The sequence below is a fragment of the Podarcis muralis genome, chromosome 17 (genome assembly GCF_964188315.1).
Source record: "Podarcis muralis chromosome 17, rPodMur119.hap1.1, whole genome shotgun sequence".
NCBI lineage: Eukaryota > Metazoa > Chordata > Lepidosauria > Squamata > Lacertidae > Podarcis > Podarcis muralis.
This window is the reverse complement of record NC_135671.1, coordinates 40693491-40721079: the sequence shown is the minus strand read 5'-3', so window position 1 is coordinate 40721079 and position 27589 is coordinate 40693491. Positions and strand designations below refer to the sequence as shown.

Below are 27589 nucleotides of genomic sequence, written 5' to 3'. Positions count from 1 at the left end.
ACTCTCTTAAGCTACATGTGAGGACTTTCTTGTTCCTGTAAGCCACTGGATAAGAATTCATGAAAACATGAAACTGAATCGCCAGTAAAGTTCTTACGAAGGGGAGGAGTGGGGAAAACAGAAGCTTTGATGATAATAATAACAGGAAACCCCCTAGGCGGGAAGGTTTCAATCTCGTCTCGGAGTGGCCTGGGTTTTTTTTGTAAACAGCCAGGACATCTTAAGAAAGACTGTAGCTTTTTGCAAGAGAGAGAATGGCGGAGAGGTTGCGTCTCAAGAGCAGCACAGCTGAGGAAGCGTCATGGGAGGAGGAAGGAAGGCCAAGGGAACAATCTATAGCAGCACCTCCCCCTCCCCAGAATCAAGCTTCAATAGAAAATGGTTCATCAGAAGAGGCGCCAAATGGGGTTCAACAGACTGTGAGAATGGCATTAATTGACCCACGTCAATCTAGATGGGCTCAGGTGCAATTCAGTGAGGAAATTAAAATTAATAACGTATTAATAGTAGAGTTAAGGGATACGGGGCTGATATTTCCTCAGTATACTGTACAAGGGGTTATTATAGCCTGGCCAAATTTTAGAAGGCAGAGTTGATTGTAACTCCCTATGGGGGCCAAGCAGTAAAAACCAGTCTAGCCCAGGTGGGTTGTGAATACAAAGATTTTACAAGGTCCTTACCAGTTTTAGTACAAGAAAAGGATGTTTACACCTTTGCCTTATAGGCAATGATCTTGCTTTTAAGACAGCATTTAGCTCAGCTGTTGCCTGACCCTAAAGGGTTAACCTTTGGTGAATTGTTTAGCCCAGGGGCCAGCAAACTTTTTCAGCAGGGGGCCGGTCCACTGTCCCTCAGACCTTGTGGGGGTCTGGACTATATATTTTTTGGGGGGGGGGGGATGAACGAATTCCTATGCCCCACAAATAACCCAGAGATGCATTTTAAATAAAAGGGCACATTCTACTCATGTAAAAACATGCTGATTCCTGGACCGTCCATCGGCCGGATTTAGAAGGCGATTGGGCCGGATCCAGCCCCCGGGCCTTAGTTTGCCTACCCAAGGTCTAGCCAATGTGTTGAGGAGCCTGTCACTGGAAATGTCAATCAGTTTGATTAAGCTTGTGAGTCAGCAGAAATTTCCTTGGCAAAGTCTGGTGAGAATATCGTGACTTCTCCTTCACCACTTCATGATATTGAATTTAAGAAAGAACTGCTTAAGGATCCAACTTTAGAATTATATAGAAGTGCGGGGGTGCCTAGGGCTGGCGCTGGACCAAGAGTAGTTTCATCTGGGAGGAAGGGTTACTTTATAGCCGGTTCCTTCCAAAGAAATCGGCCCCAGAGTGTGAACTGAGAAGACAGTTGGTAGGACCCAAACATACAGAAAGACTGCTTTACATCTGGCTCACAAATCTGCCTTTTCAGGGCGCTTGGAGTTTAAGTGTACATTAGGAAAGGTTACTAGGGAATTTTATTGGCCTGATGTGTTTGGAGATGTTAAGTTCTATGTCAGGTCTTGTGATGTATGCCAATGAGTGGGACATGACGGAGGTCATAAGCATTTCCCATTACAGCCCAGTGGTGTTACTGGGGAACCATTCACTAAAACTGGAATAGTTATTATTGGCCCAATGCCACAAGCCACTCCTCCATTTGAAATTAAGATTTAGTATGTAATCTAGCATGGGTTGTTTTGTCAGACTGCCAGATCTTGGAGTCTGGTCGTAATACTTAGGGTTTTAGCCGCCTCCTTTGTTTGGATCCCCAGGAGAAAGTCTAAAACTTCAGCATGAAGCAACAAAATCAAATTTCCTGATTGGCTTGAGAGCTGTGCTCTTTGCTCTAAATCAGGGGTCAGCAAACTTTTTCAGCAGGGGGCTGGTCCACTGTCCTTGTGGGGGGCCGGGCTATATTTTGAAGAAGAAAAAATGAACAAAATCCTATGCCCCACCAATAACCCAGAGATGCATTTTAAATAAAAGGGCACATTCTACTCATGTAAAACACGCTTATTCCCTGACTGTCCGTGGGCCGGATTTAGGAGGCGATTGGGCCAGATCCAGCCCCCGGGCCTTAGTTTGCCTACCCATGCTCTAAATCACCACGTCCGTCAGGCTCTACCCAAGTCGCCAGTCTGCTGCATGGCCCACCAGAGGCACCACCTCCTGCTCCAAGCAGGCTCCACCCCCATGACCAATATAAGGCAACCTCTTGGCACCCATGTTCTGGGGAAGGGATGAGTGCACATTTAGCATCCCAAAGTTCCCAAGTACAAACTCCAGATAGGGCTGGAAAATACTTCAGACTGAAACCCTGGAGAATCTTTCCCAGTTTCAGTAGACAATGTTGAGTTGACGGACTAATGGTCTGATTTGATATAAGACCCTAAAAGTTCCTACTGATTCTACTGCTTATTCAGATGCTGAACAAAAGGGAAGCGGGAGCAATGGGAAAAATATGAGCAAGGAGCCCCATCACTGAGGGTCCTGGAATAAGAAGGGTTCTGGTGATGATGGTGACAAGGAAAGAGGGATGGATTTCACATACCAAGTTAACCTACCAAATTTTTCAATTCAGGTTTCTAATTTTCTCTGAATAAATGTTCTTTACGTTCCTGACAATTCATTGTGTGGGGTTTATTTTTCTCACAGCGAACTGTCAGAATTCTGGTTTCTGGATTTTTGTTTTGTTTTTTGACTTACTTCAAACTAAGTTGCTAGTCTGGTGTCCTCACCTCCAGTTTTTGTTTGGTGTTTGGACCAAGGAGGTCTCTGATGTCTTCGTTATAGATCTCCAGGTAAGAAGCCCTTACCAAGAACTTGGAGTTTTCGGCACACTGTAAAAAACCCGAAGCAAAAACAAGAATAGGCTTCTTAAGTTTCCAAGCTGATTTATACTCTGTCAGGATTGTCTGCTAGGAGGACGGGGTTCTTGATGGCATGATGACTGTGTCCTCCCTCCAGTATTAGAGGCAATGCCTCTGAACATCAGTTGCTGGGAACTGCAACTAGGAAAGCGCTGTGGCACTCATGTCCTGTTTGCAGGCTTCCCATAGGCACCTGGTTATCCACTGGGAGAATCGGACGCTGGACTATGATGGGCCTTTGGTCAGATCCAGAAACATGCTTGGAGCAGGTTCTCACTGTCTGGTCTGTACCACTTCAGATGGAAAGTGGGAGAGAATGTCCCCCCAGCATAACGGAAATTCTTGCTCTATCTACTCTAGCTACACAAAGGGAACCCAATGTTTCTACTCCGCTAGTGAAACCATTTGAATATGACCAAGATGCGGAGACTTCTGCTCATGGTTGTTAGGAGAGAAACCAATTTCAAGCCCACATCTGCACTCAAGACAAGCCACGTTCTAGCTTGTTTCCTCCCTGGCCAGGGGCATACCAAGGAGTTGGTTAAGAGTGCAGGCCCAGAGGGGGTGCAAAAACTGCATGGCTGATGACATGTTGTGCAGCAGGCACCTCCTCTGCAAGCCCAAACCACACCAACCTTTCAGCTTTTCACAGTGCAGAGAGCCTGTGATTGTCTGGATGCCAAGGAGGTGAGGGTCTGGGAAGAGAAGAGGCCAGTCTTCAAGGGGGAAGAGGTGTGTGGGATGCTGCAGGAAAAGGAGTGGCAAGGCTGGCTGCAACACTTTAAACAGCTGCCCAGCAGAATCTGAAGGCAGGGGCAAAACTAGGCTTTATTTCACCTGGACCAAAGACCCAGTTTGGTGCCTCCCCGCCCCCCCCCCCATGTGCATACACACATACAGGCTGGGAGCCTCAATGGTGCTCCTCTGGAGACTTCACCAGGGCAAAAAACCTGGCTAGCCCCCCCCCCCCCCAGCTACGGCTCCGATTGAAGGGGGTGGGTGTTTTATTTGGGTGGAGGTATAAATGATGGTGATGAGCACCTGTGGATTCCTGACCATCAGAGTGGGAAGGCTGCTTCAGGCAGCTGATATTGGGTGTCATGGAAGGGGCAGCAAATTGTTAAAGATTTTGATTTATTATCACGGTATTTTTATGGACTAGGAGCAGGAAAGGTGCTTTTTGGCTTTTCTGCCTCAGGTGCTAGAAGGAACTGGCCAGCCTTGGCTACTATGCACCTTGATGTGGGGTGTGGCTTCACTGGCCACTCCTCGGGCATTAAAATGACTTAAGCCAGCTCTGGATAATTGGTTGAGAATATATTGTTTGCATATCTGGACAGCAGACCGCAAGGTTCAGGTTCAGCATTTCCCACATTTTGGTTTGCAGCATTATAGGAGAAGTCAGAAAGATAATAGTTTGTGAGGTGGACATGTCATAAAGAAGCCATAGATCCAATTCCTGCCAATTCTCAAAAGTTCAGAAGAGAAACATGATTTCATAAAATAGATATTCATCAAGTTGGTGCTTGTTCAGACTAATTAACTGGGAGCAAAGTTGTGTGGCCCTCACCTGTTCTGAATCCCTTCCTATCCTTCACCTTTGCAAAGAAACTGTGGACACTTAAACGCTGCAGCTTCTTTAATTCTTAGAATTTAAGTGCCTTACCTTGGTTCAGAAGGGATTGCTGCTTCACAATGAGTATTGCTTCTAATTTCCTTATGAATACTGCACAATTATATTCCATTTATTTAGTCATACTAGTAGACCAGATTAAAACAGCAAACCTAAAATTATATACTAGGTCCAACTGAATTCACATTGGATTTACTTATGGGTAAACATGTTTAAAGATTACAATTCTGGAAGAAACTTACAATCAACTCATTGGGATCTACTTAGGTGTTTAGGATCTACTTAGGTGTTTAGGTTCTGAGTGACAGCACAGTGTGGTTGCTGTTGTTTTCAATAATTGCACACCATTAAAAAAACAACAGAAAACTTTTATGTGCTTATTTCCTAAATCCACCATCCTAAATGCCCAATGTTCTTTGGAAATTAGATTACCATATTTTTCACCCTATAGGACGCACCGGCCCATAGGACGCACCTAGATTTGGGGGGGGGGGAATACCCGACCCCAGCCCCCCCCCGAAAGGGTCCGAGAGCGATGGCGAAGGTGCGCGCACGTTCGCCATCGCTCTCGGAGCTTGCGAGGCTGCGGGCGGGGGAAGCCGGAGTTTACCCCGACCCCAGCCCCCAGAACGGGTCCCAGAGCAATGGCGAAGCTGCGCGCAGCTTTGGCATCGCTCTGGCAGCTTGCCGGGCTGGGGGGATAGCTTCCTGAAGCCTAGAGAGCAAGAGGGGTCGGTGCGCACCGACCCCTCTCGCTCTCCAGGCTTCAGCGAAAGCCTGCATTCGCCCCATAGGACGCACACACATTTCCCCTTCATTTTTGGAGGGGGAAAAGTGCGTCCTATAGGGCGAAAAATACGGTATATGTTTCTGCCAAATCTCATGCGCCTTTCTATGTCTTTCTGCACCTGTGGCTCACATCTATGTGCCTTAAGCCAGCTTTTGCCAACCTGGCGCCCTCCAGATGTTTTGGACTACAACTCCTGGCCTTGCCTCACCCTCACTCCAGAAGCTTCAAGTATTTGGGTTGCATTTGTTTTTCTCCGGGGAACCGGTGCCAGTACAGTGCCTAGATATACCTCTGCTCCCTGCCCCCCCATGCCCTGGGACAGTAAGGAGCAGGAGAGGAGCAAATTGCTTGTGCACATTAGATCATGGTTCAAAATATGTTATTTTTAAACAATGTGTTTGAACCAGGCCAGCATCTCTCTACTGCACCTGAAGGCAATAGGTTGTACATCACAGAAAACTATTATTTTCTGCCCACAGGATTCGCTGCCTGAAGCAGCTTCCCAACTCTGCCTAGTGGTATGGCTGGTCATAACTCTTGCTGGTTAACTGGAGTCACATACAGGTCACTGAATTTCTCTATGGAAAAAGGCACTCCACCAGCAAGGAAAAAACCCCCCTTACAATTATTTACATGATCACATTCCCCAGGGAGAAAGAAAGACAAGTCAAGAACACCCGATCTTGCTATGGTAGGGTTACCAGACATCCCTGTTTCCCAGGGACAGTCCCCAGATTTATGAATAAGTCCCTGGACAAATTCCATCCCCAGAATGTCCCTGGATTTCATCTAATGTCCCCGGGAAACACAGCCGTGGCAGTCTCAGCAGCCCGGAGCAGTTGGCTCTGGCTGGCTTCAGGAGCTGCTCAGAAGTCCCCATATGATGGTGGTGGAGGGTCTCTAAGATGCAGCTTCCGGGCTGCCTCCACCTTCCCTGACCCCAGCAACTAAGCTGTGAAGGGAGGCTTCATGTTGCCTATCGGAGCAGCCTCCCAAATCCTACTTGTGTGCAAGCAGGAGTGGGGCGGGGATCTTAGCTGTGAAGGGAGGCTTCACGCTGTCTATCAGAGCTTGCGTGCAAGCAGGAGGGGGCAGGGATCTCTCAGGCAAGGGGAAGCCTCCCTTCCCAGCTGAGGGATCCGTGCCCCCTCCTGCTTGCACGCAAGTAGGAATGGGATTGGGGCTGCTCCAATGGGAAGGGAGGCATCGCGCTGCCCGAGCCTCACTGCTGCTCTTGGCCCTCCTTCTCTGCCTTCCATGCCTGACCCACCGCACATTGCTTCACCACCACCACCACCATCACCACCGAAGAACCAACAACTCAAGGGCTGCCTAGGCTCATGGAGAAAGGAGATAGAAGCCTCAGAGGAAGGGGAAACGTGGCGGTTGAGGTCAAGGCCATCGCTGCAGCACCAACGTCCCAAACATGTAGTATTTATTTATTTATTTATTTATTTATTTATTTATTTAAAGTGTCCCCGGATTCATTGAAAAAAATCTGGTAACCTTATGCTAAGGGTTGCTGGCTGACTGACTTTCATTTCATATCAGTCTGTTTTACTTCAACACCTCTGCTCAGAAAACTCAACCAAAACATGACTTTGCTCTCAGGAGCAACCTGTGGCTCACACTCAATGTTCTTGCTCCCCTCATGCAAAACGAGTCTCTCACCCACTTCCTGGTTCACAGCTTGCTTCCAAGCCAGAATCAAAATTCCATTCAAACTGATATTTGTTCTCTTTTGGAGGTAATCAGTGCTGTGGGGCTCTGTGTTGCCTTATCTGTTGTGATGTCCCTGCTACCAATTTTAGATGTCTTTGGGGAGATTATGACTCGGCTAGCATTGGGGGAAGTCAGGGTGGGGCTTCTGGATTTTCTTACGCTAGTCTTGGATTGAATAACTCAGCTAGTAGCAGGAACACTGCAGGGAGCATTTCGATAAAAGTTTGTCATGTGCCCTCCTTTATTTATCCCCTATACCAGGGGTCAGGAACCCGCGGCTCCGGAGCCGCATGTGGCTCTTTTACACCTTTGCCGCGGCTCCGGGGCGGATACTAGCGAGGGAAGGAGGTGCATTGTGTGCCCTGACACTCCCCACTGTTTTAAATGTCGCAATGGTTTTGCGGCTCCCAGTTTTTTTTCCTTCGGTCCAAGTGGCTCTTTTTGTCTTAAAGGTTGCAGACCCCTGCCCTATACAAATGTACCTTGCTTATCAGTTTTTCCAAGACAGCTAAGGTTCAAATTTTATCAAATCAAGTGTCCAAAGAGAGGCCCTCTAGATATCAGAATTGCTAATTGTGTAAACAAGCCCTTAGCCAGCTAGTCCCTTGGACAATTTTAATCGTATGTACCTGCACACTCTCAAATAAGTGTTCAAATGCTCTGGGAATTATGCCCTTCTGGGAAGATGGATCCAGAATCCCTTGCATGGTAAAAGACTTCCCACTTCCCGTCTGCCCATAGGCAAAGATGGTACCATTATAGCCTTCTGTAACACCCTGGAATTTAAACAGAAAATGCAGATTAATAATAACCATCAGCTTGGATTTGTGTTCTCAGTTCAGTGTCTACCCTTCCTCAAGAGATTTTGTTTGCAGGCAAACTAACCACAGGCATCAGCTTCTATTAAGATCCACTCAAATATTTAATTAGAATAAGCATGCATCTCTGGGAGTGTTTCAAAAAGAATTGGATATGAGATAGCATGGATGTAGGGGTTCCATAGCCCAGGGCTTACAGAAGTTAGAGTTACTGCTATTTGCAAATTCTGCAATGAATTCTGTGATGAATTCTGTGTAGGCAGAATAGTCTTTCATACATATTGTCCTATAGATCAGCAGGGAACTTCAATTCCCATCATCCCTCATCACTTAAAGGTAAAGGTAAAGGTACCCCTGCCCGTACGGGCCAGTCTTGCCAGACTCTGGGGTTGTGCGCCCATCTCACTCAAGAGGCCGGGGGCCAGCGCTGTCCAGAGACACTTCCGGGTCACGTGGCCAGCGTGACATCGCTGCTCTGGCGAGCAAGAGCCGCACACAGAAACGCCGTTTACCTTCCCACTAGAAAGCGGTCCCTATTTATCTACTTGCACCCGGGGGTGCTTTCGAACTGCTAGGTTGGCAGGCGCTGGGACCGAGCAACGGGAGCGCACCCCGCTGCGGGGATTCGAACCGCCGACCTTTCGATCGGCAAGCCCTAGGCGCTGAGGCTTTTACCCACAGCGCCACCCGCGTCCCTCCCTCATCACTTACTATGCTAATAATAGAGTGCAACAACATGTGGAAGACCAGAGACTCCCCACCCCAATAGATAACCATCAGTCTTCAACCATGCCACAGCTGAATTGCAATCTGATCTAACACAGGGCCCATCATCTTCTACAGGAGAAAGAGGGGTGGGGAGAGGAAATTGAAAAGTGTGTGTGATATATTATTATAACTACATACTGCACTCTTTCCTGAGGTATGTCCCTTTGAATTGGATTTACTTCTTGGTAGTCATAGAATCATAGCATTGTAGAGCTGGAAGGGACCCAAGGGGTCATCTAGTCCAACCCCCTGTAGTGCAGGAATCTCAGCTCAAGCATTCCTGACAGATGGCTACCCAAACTCTGCTGAAAAACCTCCAATGAAGGAGAGTGCATCACCTTCTGAGGTTATGCATCGGCTTGCTCTGTAATTTTGTTTTGAGCAGGTTAACATGAAATGAGGGCCCCAAGTCTGAAAAAATTAAAGGCCATTGCTACAGATTTTTTTCTGCTCCAGTACCTTAATTTCCCCCCTGCTTTAAGTTACCCACTTCCCTAGGATAAGCAAACTATGAACGCACACACTTAAGTACAGTATGTGACATTTATATCACTGAGCTGTAGATTTCCCAATAGGTAAAGGTAAAGGACCCAGACAGCTTTCTGGATCTGCTTCTGGTGCAATGGAACACCGCGACGGAAGGCAGAGCGCTTGAAAACGCAATATCTGCAGCTGGTTGCACTCACCTCTATGAGGGGGTAGGCAATTTCATTATAGATTTGCTCTGTGTTGTGGCTCATGTTATACGCCCCATCAAAGGTGAACTGTTTGGGTGGGTCCTCGGATGCCATAGGGTTCTGGATAAAGCACTGGCCACAGGAGCTGTCCATGTTGACCACCACCTTGCAGCCCAGCTGCTTTTCACGCTCATTCAAAGGGCGGCAACGCACAATCACTTTCACCGCTTCTGAGGCCATCTTCAAGGCCCATGAACTTGGGCTTGGAGACTTGGTGTGGGGCTAAGGCACGTTACCTCCAGCACAGGAAGTAGGGCTTGTGCTCACTTCAATGGAGTGTCAAGAACAAGGCAGTAGAAAATGGCAGCTTGAAGGCCAGCTGCTGTGCTGTCAGACAACTGGCCAAGGGTGAAGACTGTTTTGCCTGGCAAAGCAAGTAGTACAAAACAGGTAATTCCTTTTGGGTAAGATCAGTGCAGGGGGTGCGACCGTAAGAGGGCAACATGTGCTACACCAGGTGATGGATTTTCTAGGAAAATATGGGACACCTGAAGTGCCACGAGAGAAGTGCCAAGAATGTGAGCGGCCGAAGGCAGTACTATGCTAGGGCAGTGGGGTGGGAAGCCTGGCAGAAGAACAGGTGTTCTTCCTTGGTCTTGCTTTGGCAGGAGCAGCGATGAGCAGCAGCGGCGTTTCCTCAGAACCTGGAATGTGAGTGTGACCTCACAAAGACCCTGCTAGGCAATGAAGGCTCCGGTGCCAGCGGCCGGCAGCTCCGCGCAACTGTGCATGGGTGCGCATGGAAGCCCTTTTCTTGCTTCCCCCAAGGACTGGGTGTTGCTGAAGGGAACAATGGCTGGGGAGACACGCATCAGTTTCACCTCTAAATCTGCCAGAGATGATCCATTAAGGGGCTGTCAAGCCCAGAGACTTGGGAGCTCCAGGCCCTGGCAGCCTGAGCAGCTGGGAACTGGCACAGCACCAGGGGGGCCAGAGGGCGGGGAATGGGGGCAGCTGGCCCGGAGGGGGCCTGGCCCACAAGCGGAGCGGGGGGGGGACAGCTGAGGGGCCCGGGAGCGCGGGGAGCCTCACCGCAGCCTCACGGGGGCTCCGGAAGGAGCCAGGCCCGGCGGGGCACGCGAGCGCGGACGCGGGATCCCGCTCCGCCGGCACAGCCCCCTGCCTACCGGCCTCGGGGGTCGAGGGCGCGGGAGGGCGGGGCGGGGCTGCGCGGGGCAGGCATGGAGGGGGGCTCGGGCCGGGCGCCGCTTCGCCGTCCAGCCCGCCCGCCCGCCCGCCCGCCGCCGGCTCCTGGCAGTGGCAGTGGCGGCGTCGGCGTTGCTCGGGCGACCGGCAGCGTCTCTCTGGGCGCGCGCGGCAGCCTCCGAGGCGGGGCGAGGAGCGCCGCAGTCCGCGGGTGGCTTTGCCCCTCGGGCGCAGACCTGGGCTGAGCAGGGCAGCAGAGGCCCCTTCCTGGGGAACCGGGCGGCTGCTCCGGCGCCCAGAGCCCAGCGGGTTTTCGTGTTGAAACTTTTTAAAGGCAGCTCAGGAAAACTGGCTTCCCGCCACGGAATCCTTTCGCGGTGAACTCGGGGGCTGCCTCGGGATGGGAAGAAATTGCGCTCAATCCTACGCACGACCAAAACGTGCGACCCCTGAATTGCCCCGGAGCATTAAAGCTTTCGCATTGGACTGAATCCAAAGGTGCGGGAAATTATGCACCAGGCGCGGCAATTCGCCGCCGTCTTTCACTCAAAAATAACATCTCCCCCGCCTTTCTTTCAAGCATTTCTGCCCTACCTACATAGTAAAGGATACAAAACGCTCAGAAATTTGGTGCTTTGTTTTATACCTGCGTGTGGGTCTTAAACCTAAAAATACATGCAGCCCCCCCCCCCTCGCCTTTGGGATAAAAGAGAGTTAAGATGCATGGAAGAGAATCGGGGGCGAAGAGAGACGGGCGCGGCCGGGAGTTTTGTTAGGGGGCAGCTGCTCCCCGCGACTGAGGCCTCGCTTTCCTCGCGCGGCTCCAACTCACTTCGCAGAAAAGCCGCTTGTTCCCAGCAGCGCCCCGTCTGCTCGGGGCCAGAACCGCGTGCCCGGGCGAGTCCGAGGCGCGGCCAGGCAGGCGGGCCGCTTTCTCGGACCGGATATTCGCGCGTCTAGGGGACAACCCGGACCGCTGATTGCGCGCACTTCCGGGCGGGGCCCGGCGCTGGGGCGGCGCAGCACACGCGGCCGGAAGTGGAGGGGACCGCGTGCTCGCTCTTTCTCCGGAGGAGCCCGAAGCAGCAGCCGCCGCCGCCGCCGCCGCGATGGGTCGTCCGCGCAAGGTGAGTCCTGGGCCGGGGAGGGGGCGGGAGTGAGGCGGGCGGCGGGGCGTCCGGGGAGGGAGCGGCGCCGGCCTGCCTGCCTGCCTCGCCGCCGGCCCTGCACGAGGTCTCGCGTTCCTCCCTTGCAGACCAAGAACCAGAAGAAGGAGCGCGCGGCCGCCCAGCTGCGCGGCCAGGAGGAGTTCGGCTCCGTCCCGCACTCCTTCGTCTTCCACCGCGGCCGCGTGGGCAAGAACCTGCAGCAGCTCATCCTGGACGTCCGCCGCGTGATGCAGCCCTACACGGCCTCCAGCCTCAAGGTGAGGCCAAGGGGAAAGAAATGGTGTTCCGGAGGGGGGCGGGTAGGAGAGGCCTCTTACAGATTGGGGCTTCTGACTGATTCTAAGGGGAATATAGGCTACTAGATGGGGATGAGGAATTAAATCCACACATAAATGCCCAGAAAACAGTTTGGTTCTCTCTCTACATACATTTAAAAATGTGTGGTCTTGGACCATTTTTGTTCAGAACAATAAAACATTGCTCCAGTCAGCATAATCGTCTCCCTCTGACAGGGGCTGTATAAATTCTGGATCATTTAGGGGGTGGGCTGTGTGTTTGTTTTTAAAAAATCTTGCAAACATTTTGCCAGTTATACAGATCTGTGTTTATGAAACCTGGATCACATAGTACCTAGCCATTTTGCATATTTAATGCAAAATGCTAGTCCTTGCGCTTGTTTAGTTTTGTTGCAAAAGTGTTCAAGGATGTAGTTGGGAATGGCTGGGGGGGGGCGGCAGGTAGGGTAAGAATACCAGAGGCTTTCCTGAGTACATGTTTGCTCAAAATGGATTTCTAAAACTCTAGTAACTTTAAAGCATTTTACTTCAACTAATTTAATTAAGTAATTTAAAGACAATTCTATGCCCTGGTTTTTGTCTGGCAGCACAAACAGCAGAGCCACACTGATTACAGGTCTTGACTTTTTCAGGTGCGCAAGAAGAACACTCTGAAAGACTTTGTGGCAGTGGCTGGACCTCTCGGTGTGACTCACTTCCTGGTGTTCACGAAAACCCCCACCAATATCAACCTTGTAAGTTAAGCAGTGAGAAGTTGCTGAGTGGTGGCAACAAGTGGTTCCGATATTGTTCTGCCCTGCTAGTCTTGTGTTTTGGTTCTGTTAGAACAGGCACAGGCAAACTCGGCCCTCCAGATGTTTTGAGATTACAATTCCCATCATCCCTGACCACTGGTCCTGTTAGCTAGGGATGATGGGAGTTGTGGCCCCAAAACATCTGGAGGGCCGAGTTTGCCTGTGCCTGTGTTAGAATGTGCAACTTGAATTCTTTCTCTCTATATTGATGCTTTTCAAACTCTTGTCTTCAAATTGATTTGTCTGTTGAGGACAATTTTGTGTTGTCATTGTGAAGCTTCTACTCTTCAAGGCAGGAGATTCTGGAGCATGTACTAGATTTTACAGTCAATTCCTATGGAGCAGTGACCAAGCTTCTTGGGCCTCGTTGCTGAGTGTGAACTGAGTACAGCCTCCTAGGACACACAAGTCCCCCTGCTTGCCCAGGTCACTGATCACTCCCTGCAATATGTAGTCGTAGAGCAGTCTTCCCCAACCTGATGCCATCCAGAAGGGCACCAGGTTGGGAAAGGCTACCATGAAGCAGTATGGCAAGGCAGAATTGTCGGAAAGGCTTGTCTGGTACTGACCCTCTCACTGAGGGAGTCCTGATAAGCTTCTGAAGAACTTTATCATTCTCCAGAACCCTGCTTTGCAGGATGAAGTATCATTGTAACTCTGCCTGATGACCTGATGCAAATGATGACAATGTGTTTTGCTGAGTGAAACCTGTGATTCTCACTTCAAAGTAAACGCACTGATGCATCTGGATTTTGCAAAACACTAAAAGCAGAGTTTGAATTATGACAACCAATCTGCCTGTGGTAGAGGCTGCTCTGATTGATTTCTCTCTTCCTCAGAAATTCTTCCGTCTTCCTGGTGGACCAACCTTGACCTTCAGAGTTGCTCAGGTACCAGTTGCTGGAAATAGTAGGGTAGGCTAGTTAGAATACAGCTGCCTCTGAAAGACCCTTTTATAGCTTGCTAAAGTTAGAAGGGTTTTTTGCTACCTGTTCTTTCTAGTGGGTTATTTATTTATATATCGCCCTTCATCTGTAGATCTTAGGGTGGTTCACAGCATAAAAATACAAGATTAAAACAAAATACATAATAAAAACAAGAACGAAAACCAAGCAAACCAATAACCACCCTCCCACCCCTCTTACAGACTGCTAATGTGGTGTGCTGTGAATCCTTGACCTAGGTGAATTATTTATCTGTACTTCAAGACAATCTAAATTTTGCAGCCTGTATCACTTAAATGTATTTTGCAGCCTGTATTCACTGTAAATTGCCTAATTTATCCTGGCTTTATCACTACTGAACATCATATGCAGCCACCCCTCTAGCTTCAGGGATTTCAGGAGTACAATTTCCAAGCATATATTTGCTGCCATGAGGTCTAGAAACCTGTGTGTTTTTTAAAACGAAAGCTTGAGATGCTCATGAAGCTGAACCAGTACCAAGTCTACAGGCCTTCTGGATATCAGGGTTTACATCAAGGATGGGCACTCCAGATACTGCTGGAGTATAACTCCCATTATCCCTGACCTTTGTTTAATTAGATTTGTATACTGCCCTTCATCCGAAGATCCCAGGGTGGTTTACGACAAAAACATACAAAATGAGAATACAAAGAATACACCTCTGCTGCTGCCTCACTCATCTGTTTCACTTCAGTATTCGCTCATCAAAGATGTTGTGTCAACCCTGAAGCGGCACCGGATGCATGAGCAGCAGTTCACCCACCACCCACTCCTGGTCCTCAACAATTTTGGCCTTCAGGGCATGCACATCAAGGTCATGGCGACTATGTTCCAGAACATGTTCCCTTCCATCAATGTCCACAAGGTAGGTGTGTGCTGGCCTGGAGACTGTGGGAAGTCAGCTTGATGGTCCTGCTCTGCTATTCAGATGCCTCTGGCCCTGGTCTCCCATGGTGTGTCATACAGGTCAGCTCTGCCCTGCTTCTCAAAAAGAGCGTATGTTATTCATAACACTTGTGTCTTCTTCATCTCCAAATCTCAGGGCAAATTTACTTCTGTGAGGTTGGTTAAGTGGGAAATGTGTGGCCTCAGTTAAGGTGTGTCTTGGCTTTACCATGTTAGATTGGAAGTGAAAGCTCACACAGTTGGAAGCCTCTTAATAGACAAAAAATATCCCTCACCTAGAAAACATTGGGGAGAAGGCAAGAGTGGAACCTGCTTCCTGATGTGAGTTAGAGAGGTTAGTTTTATAGAGCATTCAGTCTGAAATGGCACCTCTGTGACAACAAAGCTTGTGACAGGATGACCTCATCCAGGATATATAGAGTGTGTTTGTGATTTAGACCTCCGTTTTCCATTCTGGAAAGGGTTAGGGTGGAAATTAATGTACCGTATTTTTCGCCCCATAGGGCGCACCTAGTTTTTTTTTGGGGGGGGGGGAAATAAAGAAAAAAAATTATTTCCCCCCCAGGCACAGGGCTGGGGCGGGGGAAGCCCGAGCTTCCCCCAACCCCAGCCCCCAGAACAGGCTGCTATCCGCAAGCCTAGGGAGACCAGCGGGAACTGGATAGCAGATAGCTTCCTGAAGCCTGGAGAGCAAGGGATATAAGAACAGGATGAAGCACAACCATGCGTTAAACTTACTCTGAATCAGCACTGTGTTTTGGGATATATTGCTTTGATAAGTCAGGGGTCCCTTTACCTTTTAAAGCTCAGTTACCGAAGTTGGATACCTAGAGCTGGCTACAGCTAAGTTGTGCACTAGTAGAAGCTAGCACATTGAGTCCTGCTAGCAGAATGGGACTTCCTGTCTCTCCACCCAGAAAGGTCAAGAGAAGCCCCAGGAGGAGGAGGAGGAGGAAGGTCATTCCGTCTGCCAAGCAGAAATGCTTGTGCAGACAGAACAATTGCCTTAGCACAATGTTGAATTCCACCTCAAGAGTACTAGGGAAATTGGGCACTAGGCCTCCTGGCTTCTATAAAGGCTGTTACAGCTAGGGAATCTTCATTGCCACCTAAAGTACTTGTCAGATGAGGGACTTCATCATCATCATCATCATTTATTATTTATACCCCGCCCATCTGGCTGGGTTTCCCCAGCTACTCTGGGTTGCTTCCAAAAAAATATTAAAATACAGTGGTTTGTTAAACATTAAAAGCTTCAGCCTTCAGATGTCTTCTAAAAGTCTGGTAGTTGTTTTTCTCTTTGACATCTGGTGGGAGGGTGTTCCACAGGGCGGGTGCCACTACCGAGAAGGCCCTCTTATGCCATATTGTGAGCCTTGGTTCTCATGCTGTTGTGCTCTCTTTTCTCCTACCCTGCCCCCCACCACCCACTGCCTGCCCTGCCCCAGGTAAACCTTAATGCCATCAAGCGTTGTGTACTGATCAACTATAACCCAGACACCCAGATCCTTGAATTCCGTCATTAGTAAGTATCTTCTGTTTCATGCTGTGCTCCTCCCCAGTGCTGAAGGATCAGATCTGAGCTCACAGTAATCTGCACCTGCAAGAGAGACATACTGCATGCATGGCCACTTTCATAAAATATATTTTAATTAGTCTGTGTTAGCAGTTCATTGTTTGTGTGCCAGTCCGCATTATGCATGTCAAACATTCATATTATTGTGCTCATTAAACAAAACACTGTTTTGCACTGTAAGGATGTACACTCAGGGAAGAAATACTTCTTTGTGGCTTTGGTTTGATGATAAAAGATAAAGCTCAGGGCAGCATACCAGGGGTACATCCTATTTTATTCTTGCAATGTAAAATAGTATAGACCAGGGGTCACCAACCTTTTTGGACCGGGGCACATTTCAGATTTTGAAAGAGTGCAGTTGGCACTAGTCACAAAATGGTACAATATGGCTGCTGGGGGGGGGCATGGCATGGCACAAAATTAAGAGAGTAGCCACAGTGAAACGTTTCCTGTAATTGTATTTCTATATAAGAAAGGAAGACAGGAGTGCCTGGCGTGCTCTGGTCCATGGGGTCACGAAGAGTCGGACATGACTAAACGACTAAACAACAACAAATATAAGAAAGGGTTTAGCCTATTGAATTTCAGCCTGACACACAGCAATTAAAGGCACAAGAGTCCTGTTTGCCTCCAATGCCAACCATAAACCCAAGCCTAGGATTCCATCCTGCACCTACTTACAAATATTACTTCTGAGGAAAAATGTACACCATTGTTCTTTAAGTTAACTAATTAGTGAATTCTTAATGCATGCCTAGTTTTAGCTTCTGCACAGCAGGAGGCATACCTAAGCCTCTTAGCACAGTTTTCACATTTGCCTTTGGAGGGGAGGGGGATTTATTATCCTCCATCCACACTTGTTCTGTAGTAGTACTTGCAGAAAATAGCTTCTAGGTGTGCCTGATCTCAGATAAGCCACCACAGGAAAGATGCCTTCTGGGAGTTAGGCGGAAAAGAAGGGCAAACTAGGTGCACATGGTGAGAGTGTGGTCTGCTGGTGTGTCTCTGGTCTTAATCTGAAACAAAACATTCTGATGAATCTTAAGCCGCTTGGGAACAGGAGTTTAAGGGATTGCTGTCTGGTGATGTCACGCTACTCTCTTTCTTTTCAAGGTTTTTTTTAAAAAAATATTTTATTAAGGTGATTTCAATTAAAGGTAATACAGTGATACAGGAAAAAAGAAGGAAAGTGAGAGGGAGAAAACTAATAACAAAGATACATATCAAAGTGAAAAGGGTTTTGAATCCTGGAAAATTTATCTAACCAACATTTTTTCTAGTGTATTATGCCACCTGCCTTGTTGGGGTCCAGAGCAACTGGAAGACAGCAGGTCGTGGGGATACTTCCCTGGATAAAAGGATCCAAGGAGTTTGCCCCTGAATCTAACAGCTAAATTTTCTAGATTGTATTCCACACCCCTAGCTGGAAGCCAAGCTTGTTTCCAGAGTTGAAAGAAGATTATGTCAGCTAATATAGGAGCAAAGCAGGAATAGCCCCTGCCCAGATGATAATGTCAGCACATCACATTTCACATCATGACCCTTGCCAGAGGCCTCAGACAGAATAGAGAAGAGTCTTTCCTAGGCCTGCATCCAAATAACCTTTAATTGGCGATGCCAGTGACTAAATTTAGGAGCTGGTACATGGCAGTGCATATCTGCTCTGCCTCCTCCACCCAACACAATAGCAGTGGCTTGCTCCTCTTGCTTGATGGAATGCCTTCATGCCCCTCTCCTGCCCTTTGTGTTTTGCAGCAGTCTGAAAGTGGTGCCTGTAGGAATAAGCAAAGGGCTGAAGAAGATCATGCAGGAGAAGTTTCCTAACATGAGCCGTCTGGAGGACATCAGTGAACTATTGGTTAGGTGAGAAAAAGACCCTCCACCTCCCCATAAAGCTAAGCCCCCACTCCCACCCCATTCAAAGTGTAGGCTCATTTTGGGTCCTGGAGCAGGTTGAGCTGTTCTTAGCAGAGCTAGAGATTCAGTAGAGACTAATGGTTTGTGAATAAGGCAGGATGTAAGGAGGTTTGTGGATTTGGGGCCCTGTTTCATGATGATTCTGATTTTCTGTTCCTTTTTACTTCTTCGTGTATGTTTAAACTCCTGTGGAATGCCAAACCAGCTTGATTCTCATGCTCCCACTGATAAATCCTCTTCTTTATTGGTGCCCATTCTTTTTCCACCACACTTCTTCCCTTGTGTGTCTCACCTTGCTTGGACTGTAAGCCTGAGGACTGTTTTATGTGCAGAGCTCCTCTGTTAGCAGCATGCTAGGAATAATAATGTTTTCCTTCCCTCCCTGCAATGCAGAGACATCAATCTTTCTGAGAGTGAAGCTGAGCAAGATGGCAGTCACAACACCACAGAGCTGCCTCAGGCCTACGCTGGCCGGGGGAACATGAAGGCCCAACAGAGCGCTGTCCGCCTCACCGAGGTCAGGCCATGGAACTCTTGAGCTCACAGAATGGGAGTGGCTGGGGGGGGGGGGCAGCATAGAGCTGACCTCGGCTCTTCCAGCTGCTGTCTGCTTCAGCAGTGAAAGTCCTGATCATCCAAATTGGGATAGCCATGAGGGCTGCCAGGCTCCTGCAGGTGGTGGGGTGGTGGTGGTGAGGATATCTCTGACCTAATGAAGTCTCTGCCTCTTTTCCCAACAGATTGGCCCTCGAATGACCCTGCAACTGATCAAGGTGGAGGAAGGGTTAAGCCAGGGCAATGTGCTCTATCACAGCTTCAGTGAGTTCATGGAGCCCTCTTCTCCTGAGCTTCTATGTGGAAAACAATACCCCCCACCCCCACAAACACACTTAAAAGGCTGTAGAATATTAATCAGCCAAAGGCCTGGTTGAAGAGGAATGTTTTTGCCTGGCCCCTAAAGGTGGATAATGAAGGTGCCAGGGGAGCCTCCCTGGGGAGAGCAACCCACAGATGGGGAGCCACTGCAGAGAAGGCTCATTTTTGTGTCACCACCCTCCAGGCCTCTTGAGGAGGAGCCACGCAAAGAAGGGCCTCAGAGAATGATCTCGGGTTCTGGGTTGATTCATATGGTGAGAGGCGGTCCTTGAGGTATTGCAGTCATCATCATCATCATCATTTTATTTGTATGTCGCCTTTCCACAGTTAAAAACAACGCTCAAGGCGGCTTACAACATGACAAGATTTACATAATTACAAAAGTCATAATAAATAAACCACATCAAAATTACACAACCAAATGGAAAACAATTTCCACATAAATCAAAATCTAAAACTTAAGAATACAGCATTAACATAACAGTTTAAATTGACATAGGTAAAAAAATAACAGCAATTTCAAAAACAAAAATGGAGCCCTCTCTGCCCAGCGGCAGCAGTCCTTTATGGAGCCCGTCAGGCCCCGCCCTGGGCCAGGTGGTGAGTGGCAGGACGGGGGCCCTCAGGTGCTGAGCAGGGGAGTCCTGAGCCATTTAAAGCTTTATAGGTCAAAAACAGCATTTTGTATTTAAAGGTGGGGGGAAGTTAAAGTGAATAGCTAGGGGTGCACCCCAGTATTAAAGATATTGGACAATAAGTCTGTATAACTTCCAGCCATGTTCAACAGTGCATGAATAAATCTGCCCTTGCTGCCTCCCCAGAACAGCAAAAACAGGCTGTTGGGCATCCAAGCATGTTGCATTCAGGTTGGTGGGCCTGTTGTCAGCCATCGTCTTCAGTTGCTGAGTTGTGTTAGTGGTGCCACTGTCGCTTTCTTAGATAAAAAGCACTTGTATGTGATACCTGCTCCCACTGGGTTCCCAGCTGCCCTCTTAAGGGAGTAGATATTGAGTGGAACGCAATCACTCCATTGGTGAATCATTTAAGCTTGCCGGATGGAATGATCTCTCTCTGAGCCCGCCCACCCCAGTTCTGGGGTTTCTACCCTTCCCCACCTGCCAGTTGGGGAGAGAAGCCCCAGTTCCACTAGTGGGACTCATTAGGTTGGCTCCCGCTAAGCATAACTGCTTAATTGAATCTATCCCCATGTGTTTGTTTTATACTTGCTAATGTGTAGTGTCAACGTCCACAGCTGTTGGTTTTAATTTCTCACTCCTGCCCTCAGTTTATAAAACGGAGGAAGAGCTCCAGGTGGCCCTGGCCCAGAAAGAGGCAAGGCTGCAGCTGAAGGCTGAGCGGCGCCGCAAGCAGGAGGCGGATGTGGAACGCAAGCAGGAGCAGAAGCAGGCTCACAGGTGAGGGAGAGAAGAGCCAGAACCTTGCGTCCCACAAAGCCGCTGTCCCTACATGCACACATTCCAAAGTAGCATGCTGCTTTGCTTTGGGAGGACCGATATGTGCACTTGTGATTGTATTGTTGGTTTGCGGGCTACAGGAAGAAGAGTCTGGAGGGGATAAAGAGGAAGAAGAAGCAGGCAGAGGGAAGTGACAGTGATGCGGAGGACCCTGGGATGCAAGAGGACCAGAAGGTGGATGAGCCATCAGACGATGACATGGAGTATTATCGGCAGGAAGTGGGAGAAGAGCCTGATGAAGGTTGGTATCTAATTAAATAAAAAAAATTCCTTCCAGTAGCACCTTGAGACCAACTAAGTTTGATGCATGTATCTGAAGAAGTGTGCATGCACACGAAAGCTCATACCAATAACAAACTTAGTTGGTCTCAAGGTGCTACTGGAAGGAATTTTTTTATTTTGTTTCGACTACGGCAGACCAACACGGCTACCTACCTGTAACTGGTATCTTAATTAGTAGTGCTTAAAAGACTTGGCGGCTAGGGACCCTCCTGGATGCAGCTGATGAAAACAGTTGTGCTTCTGAGCATGAGCTGGGACACTTGCAAGGTCAACGCTCAGGTGCATCTATCCAAGGGGAGAGGGAGGGAGGGACACTGCATGTGTGAATGCTACCTCCTAGCTTCGTATGGACCACCAGTTATATCTGTGTTACATGTAATAGTCTGCTCAGAAGCAGCCACCGTCCCACCCTTTTACATGGGACCCTGTCCTAACTTTCTGACCCTGAGTGATGTTCTTCCAGAGTGACCAGATGCAGAGGAAGGGAAAATTTTATCAGCAATTTCCTGGTCCAGCAGGACAAGTTGCCACCTTCCAAAATTTCCCCTTTGTAATCTACAATGCTACAAGTTTTGTTTTTCTCTTCCAGCAGCTCTCTGTTTTTCTGAGGGTCCTGAGATACCACTTGAAGACCAGTGGCCTAAAGAGCCTTTTGGACTTCAAGGCGGCATAGAGGCTGCAGCTATCTTTATCTTCTCTCCTTGTGACCCTCCTTTAGATCTGTTTCCCCAAAGCGCTAAGAGGAAACGAAGGCCCAGTCAGTCCACCAGAGCTGGGAAAAGGCATAAATGCACTCATCCTGCTGGTGACCAGAGCCCAGCAGCATCTGCAGGGACCAGCACCAAGGCAAGGAAGCAGAGGACCCCACGGCCCGTCCAGTGGAAGCCGCAGAAGTTGAGAGGCTTCTCTCCTCGACAGCCCAAGGGGGCCCAGAGTCCGCAGCACAGGGAGGCTGGTCAGCCCGCGGTGCAGCACAGAGTGTCACCAAAGACCAGGAGGAAGCGGCCCCAGGCCCCAGGGCAGCACCACGCCCGGCGGCAGCCTGGCTCAAGGCCCTGGGGGCAGGGCAAGTCTGGACTGCGGCAGAAGCCGGTGCTTAAGGGGAAAGGAAGCTTCCGAAAGCCCGGACGTTCAGGGAAGAGGCCCGCCTAGAGCCCTGGGCCTCCCTCTCTTGGTTTTGTATAGCTGTTTGCAGGACACATATACCTACTGATTCACCGTGAGCTGCCTGCCTTTTTGTCTGACTGTCTCTGTGAGGCTTGCCCTTTCCCCATTGCTTTGCAAGGCACAAATATCTTTGAATCGCTACAGAATTGGCCAGCGGTGTCTGTCAGCTGGATATGGTGGCTGATAAGGCTTGTTTGCTGGCAAGGGGAAATGGAGCAGGGGGAAATCAGTTGTTGCTGGAATAGTGGGAGATTCAAGACAGCTGAAGAGTGTGGTGGCTGGTATCCACTGGAACTGGTGAGGCAGGAGGGAGAGAGGCCAACAGTAAGTGGAGCCCGAGCCAAAAGTGGGCCGATCCCATTCATTTTGTTTTCTGCCTCTTCCTAGAAGGGCAACACTGATAATGGGGGGGGGGGCAGATTGGCAGGCCGTTTTGCCCCCTGAACTGATTGTAAGTGAGAAGGCAGGTGCAGGGGCAGGCAGGCCTAGTTTGTCCTCCTGGGCCAGCCTGATTCCTTCATGCAATATGTAGTGATGGCTGCCATTGCAAATGTCTTTTCAGGGAGGATAATTCTTAGCCAGCAAGCCTAGTAGTCACTGATACACATTACCTCCATTATCAAGTGTCAATATGCCTTTGAATAACTCTTGTTGGAGAGCAACAGTGGAGAGGGTGACTGCATTTGTGTTTTGTCTCTGGGTTTCTCACAGGCACCCAACAACTAAGAACAGGATAGGTCTTTGGACTGATCCAACAGGCTCTTCTTAAGTTCTTAACTGTGCAGCTTATTGAGGGTATAGTTCATAACTAATTCTATTCTACTCCTCTTTGCTCTTTTTAAAAGTAATTTAAATTACTTTTGGACACTCCTTAAAATGGGCCATGGAGCACCAGTGACCCCGAGGTTGTTGGATTCCACATCATCCCTGACCACTGGCCACGCTGGCTGGCTGGGGCAACTGGGAGGTGGAGTCCACAATTTCTGGGGAGCCACGTGCTCTCCATCCCTGCCTTTGAAGGTGGTCAGAGCAAGATAGACCAAGTGTGGATATTCCCCTTTGAGGAGACCCATTTGTCTGAGAAGTGGTTGATACTTGATCACACCGTTACGGAGATGAGATTCCATGAGCAATTTTCAATAGTTTTCTGGTCTCAGAATGAGACCCATTAAAGGAAATTGCTGCTTAGCCATGACCACTCTACAGATTATTTGTGTAGTTGTGTCCATGTTTGGAATTCCGAAAGCCTTGCCTTCTGAAATAATAGCAAGAGCAAGTATTCTAGTCCTCATGGGCAAGATAATTTTTAGAAGAGTGATCTCTGTGGCTCATTTCAGGCATCAAGCTGAACCATGGTTAACACAGCTTGGCATGATAATCTCATTGTTAAAGCAGTTGATTTAAGAGATCCTTATTTGGGTTTCTCTGTCTTTTTGCCTGAGAGAACAAAACACCACTACAGCTGTTTTTCCCCCATCAGGGGAAAAACTTATGTGAGAGACAGATAAATGGAAATGATAAATGGAGCTCTCAAAGTGGCAATCACTAGCATCCTTAACAGTCTGCACCACATTTTGACTGTCAGAGGAATGCTCCATAGGAACTCAAATGTCCATCAAAAACTCTGGAGAACATTTCCTTTATCTTAAGGTGGGTGTGGGACCTTATCTCTGAGAGGACTCTTTAGGCCTGAAATGTACTTATAAGATACTAAGCAGCCATCTGTACATTGGTCAAGAGAAATATATCTTATAGGAACTACATACCCTTCAATCTATCCCTCCATTCCTGTTTTGGTGACTGCTGAATTTAGGCTGTAAACACGTTTGAGAGGATCCACAAAGTGTCCAGTTTTCTGTCCTGTTTGAAAAGCTCTTTGCCAAATGTTTTCTTCAAGTCCATGTGTCTCACCTTTCGCATTCGAGTCATAAGTTCGTTGGCATCTGTCTGTCTCAAGACAATGGAGTGTGCCTCCTGGGGCTAAGTCAAACCACTGGAGAATTACAGCCCCTGCTGTGGCTGCAGAGACTGTTAACTTCTGCCTCCAGCTTTGGTTTTGCCATGTTAGCAGCACTGAAGTGACCTGGGCAGTGTGGATGGAGGTCCTGGGTTGCCCAGACAACAAGACCACACTCTTGGCCCCACCGATGTGGTCCAAAGGAAAGGAAAACAGTACATTTGACACTAGGTTGGTTGCAGGAGTTGCCAGAAGGAGACGTACAAGACACCATCCAACTGTCTTAGATACTCCACTCTAGATTTGTGTTACGTTTACTCCTTTGCCTTTTCTTATTCCAAAGATGTCCTGCCAAAAAAGTGGGTATGGGTTTCTCCTCCTCCTCCTCCTCCTCCTCCTGAAGCCTTTCTCATGAATAGGTAAAGATGTGAGGCAGTGGAGGTTTGGATCAGAATTTTACTTCTCCCATGTGGGCTACCTTCTCAGGTTGTTGAGCCCCGTCCACCTCTCACTTCCATCTCCAGCACATGCAAAGGCCACCTTGACCATTGGACCCACTACTCAATATGCTGAAGGCTGTCTTCTCAGGCAGGGGAAGTCTCTATCTGCCCAAGCCGGCCAGTTGAAGCCATTTCTTGGGTGTTGCCACTTGCATACTGACAGCTTCAAGGAGTCACAGGTGAGAGCTGGAAACCAAAGGTGGACAAAGTACCCCAGAAGGAGCACAACATCTCCCCCACTAAAGGGACTACCCCTCCCCAACACCCCATAATTGGCATGACCAACTTTTAACATGCCCAAATCATTGGAAATTGAAAACATTTTAACTCTTGACTGGATTGTGCCCAACCAGTTCTGCAGTTTGTATCAACTTAACTCTAAGGAGCCATGCACGGCACTGAAACTTACCAGGTATTATTTTTATTTGACTTGTTAATCACTTGTTCCCAAAAGGTCTTTAAGCAATTTAGAAGACATCTGTTCTAATGATTTCAAGCATACTTTGCACCTTGTGCTGTGCTCTTTGTGCTGTTGCTTTGTTTGGGTGGAATTGCCTTGTGCCTCCAGGGGCCAAGTCAAACGACTGGAGAATTAAGACCTGCATGAGTTCCCTAAGGTTACATTCCTTAAGCAGTTGGACTTTCCACCAAGTAGTACTTGATCTTTAAGTTTATAGGACCTTCTATTTCTTCCCTCCTCCCATTGAAGCAGACTTCTATTCATGTTTTTTTTTTCTTTTAAAAAATCCTTTCACCATAGAACAACATTTAATCAGAGACATACAGTAATAAAACACCCCACTCTCACCCAGAAGCTGCTATTTGCATGCAAAATAATAACATAAGTTCTTATCTCAGACTTATATTTGTATAGGTGATAAATGGTTGAAGTTAAGCAATATGGTAGTCTTATGAGAGGAGTCCTCTAGTTTGGATTTTAGCCATGTACTGTATGTAATAAAGCTGTGCCATTGAAATACAAATGAGTCTTTGCTTCAGGCCTTGTGCCAATTTTCTTTTTAAAAAATTCACAAGTGCTATTTGCCATACTTCATTGTACCAATTTGTTAGAGAAGAACCTTCTAAGTTATTGTATTACCTCATTATTGTGAGCCTGGCTGTTAGTAGAACTTTTTAAAAGTTTAGACGTAAGTTTTATTTGGACAAATCCTTCCTCCCAGAACAGCCACCTCCCCAAAGGTCCACCACACCTGTTTGTAAGAACCAGATTCTACAGCCTCTGGCGGTTTGTTGAGGGGCTTATATGGGGTAACTGCATAGGCAGGGGTGCCATTTTTGCACTATTTTAAGTGCTACCTCTCACAGAGACAGATTTCCTCTACACTGAGATCCACACCTCTGTTGATAGTTATGTGCTGATCTGTTTCCTGCATTTGCCTTAAACCATCTGTACCCAGTGCTTTTTAAAAAGAAAAAAGGTGCCAGTACTCACCATGAAGTTGTTACAGTAAGTGCCAAACTTTTAACATTTTAAATAAAAAACTGTGCCAGTACTGCATACCCTTGAGTACCCCCAGAAAAGCAGCGCTGGCATCCCGTGTCTATTTGCATTTTTTTTAAAAGATATTTATTAAGATTTTCAAAATATTACAAAAAGAAAAATACAAAATAAAAATAGTTAAAAACAATTCCATCTTTCCATTACTTCTCTTTCATTTGCTTGTTTCCCGGACCTCCTCACACCTCCCTTTTTTGTATTCCAGTTCAATTTGTTAGTTCAGCAAATCCTTTCCCTCTTTCTTTGTCCTAGTCTTTAATCTTAAAGTATTGTAACATTAAGTTTTTACCTGTTAATAATCCATTTTTCCATATTCCTTTATAGCATTATAGCTAAAAACCACTTCTTATCCAACATCATTCTAACATTCATTAATTTTACAGTATTCCTGTAAATAGACTTTAAACTTTTTTCAATCTTCTTCCACCGACTCTTCTCCCTGGTCTCGGATTCTGCCAGTCATTTCCGCCAGTTCCATATAGTCCATCACCTTCATCTGCCATTCTTCCCGGGTGGGTAGATCTTGTGTCTTCCAATACTTTGCAATAAGTATTATTGCTGCTGTTGTGGCGTACAAAAAGAAAGTTTTGTCCTTCTTTGGCACCAATTGGCCAACCATGCCCAGGAGAAAGGCCTCTGGTTTCTTCAGGAAGGTATATTTAAATACCTTTTTCAATTCATTATATATCGTCTCCCAGAAACCCTTAATCCTCGGGCACGTCCACCAAAGGTGAAAGAATGTACCTTCCGTTTCTTTACACTTCCAACATTTATTATCGGGCAAATGATAGATTTTTGCAAGCTTGACTGGTGTCATGTACCACCTGTATATCATTTTCATAATATTCTCTCTTAAAACATTACATGCTGTAAACTGCATACCTGCGGTCCATAACTGTTCCCAGTCAGCCATCATAATGTTATGTCCAACATCTTGTGCCCACTTAATCATAGCAGATTTCACCGTTTCATCCTGAGTATTCCATTTCAACAGCAAGTTATACATCCTTGACAAATTCTTAGTTTTGGAATCGTAACAATTCTGTTTACAATTTTGATTTTTCCACCTGGAATCCAATTTTCTTGTCCAAATTATATGCCTCCATTATTTGATAATAATGAAGCCAATCTCACACTTTATTTTTTAGTTTTTCATAACTCTGCAATTTCAGTTTGTCTCCCACTTGTTCCAAAATTTCCCAATATTTCGGCCATTTGGCCTCCATATTGTGCTTTTTCTGAGCCTTCGCTTCCATCGGTGACAACCACCTTGGGGTTTTATTTTCAAGCAAGTCCTTATATCTTATCCAGACATTAAACAATGCTTTCCTGACAATATGGTTTTTAAATGCTTTATGTGCTTTGACCTTATCATACCATAAATATGCATGCCATCCAAATACATTATTAAAACCTTCCAAATCCAAGATGTCTGTGTTTTCAAGAAGTAGCCATTCTTTCAACCAGCAGAAAGCTGCTGATTCATAATAAAGTTTAAGGTCTGGCAGGGCAAACCCACCTCTTTCCTTTGCATCCGTTAATATTTTTAATTTTATTCTGGGCTTCTTGCCCTGCCAGACAAATCTAGAAATGTCTCTCTGCCACTTCTTGAAACAATCCATTTTATCCAGAATTTGCAATGTTTGAAACAGAAATAACATTCTTGGCAATACATTCATCTTTATCGCAGCAATATGGCCTAGCAGTGAA

General features: G+C 47.5%; 2 protein-coding genes and 1 non-coding gene across 13 annotated transcripts in view; 2 read left to right on the top strand and 1 right to left on the bottom strand.

Annotated features, from left to right (window-relative positions):
* KIF17 (kinesin family member 17) overlaps nt 1-11467 on the bottom strand; it is a 44576-nt gene extending 33109 nt beyond the window's left edge. For 6 of the 10 annotated variants that reach the window (XM_028712584.2, XM_077921023.1, XM_028712588.2 and 3 more), the window contains exons 1-3: nt 9284-11435; nt 7641-7787; nt 2735-2836 (exon numbers count right to left, since the gene is read on the bottom strand). In XM_028712584.2, coding sequence (XP_028568417.2) covers nt 2735-2836; nt 7641-7787; nt 9284-9514 — 480 coding nt within the window. In that variant the 5' untranslated portion in view covers nt 9515-11435. Of the gene's footprint in view, nt 1-2734; nt 2837-7640; nt 7788-9283 lie in introns of all 10 variants that reach the window. The other 4 variants (XM_028712586.2, XM_077921022.1, XM_028712578.2 and 1 more) reach the window with 4 other exon arrangements.
* Nucleotides 11467-25343, top strand: PPAN (peter pan homolog). 2 transcript variants are annotated; one of them, XM_028712589.2, is made up of 12 exons: nt 11467-11607; nt 11736-11906; nt 12578-12679; nt 13579-13629; nt 14399-14569; nt 16059-16135; nt 17942-18049; nt 18497-18620; nt 18844-18922; nt 20265-20394; nt 20535-20695; nt 21455-25343. In XM_028712589.2, the coding sequence occupies exons 1-12, from the start codon at nt 11590-11592 to the stop codon at nt 21886-21888; spliced, it is 1626 nt and encodes a 541-aa protein (XP_028568422.2). In that variant the 5' UTR covers nt 11467-11589; the 3' UTR covers nt 21889-25343. The 2 variants fall into 2 exon arrangements, with proteins under 2 accessions (XP_028568422.2, XP_028568423.2); XM_028712590.2 differs by lacking the exon at nt 14399-14569.
* On the top strand, nt 13408-13489 carry LOC114588217 (small nucleolar RNA U105B). Its single transcript, XR_003704422.1, has one exon. It is a non-coding gene; the product is annotated as a small nucleolar RNA U105B (small nucleolar RNA).
* Nucleotides 25344-27589: the final 2246 nt, after the last annotated feature.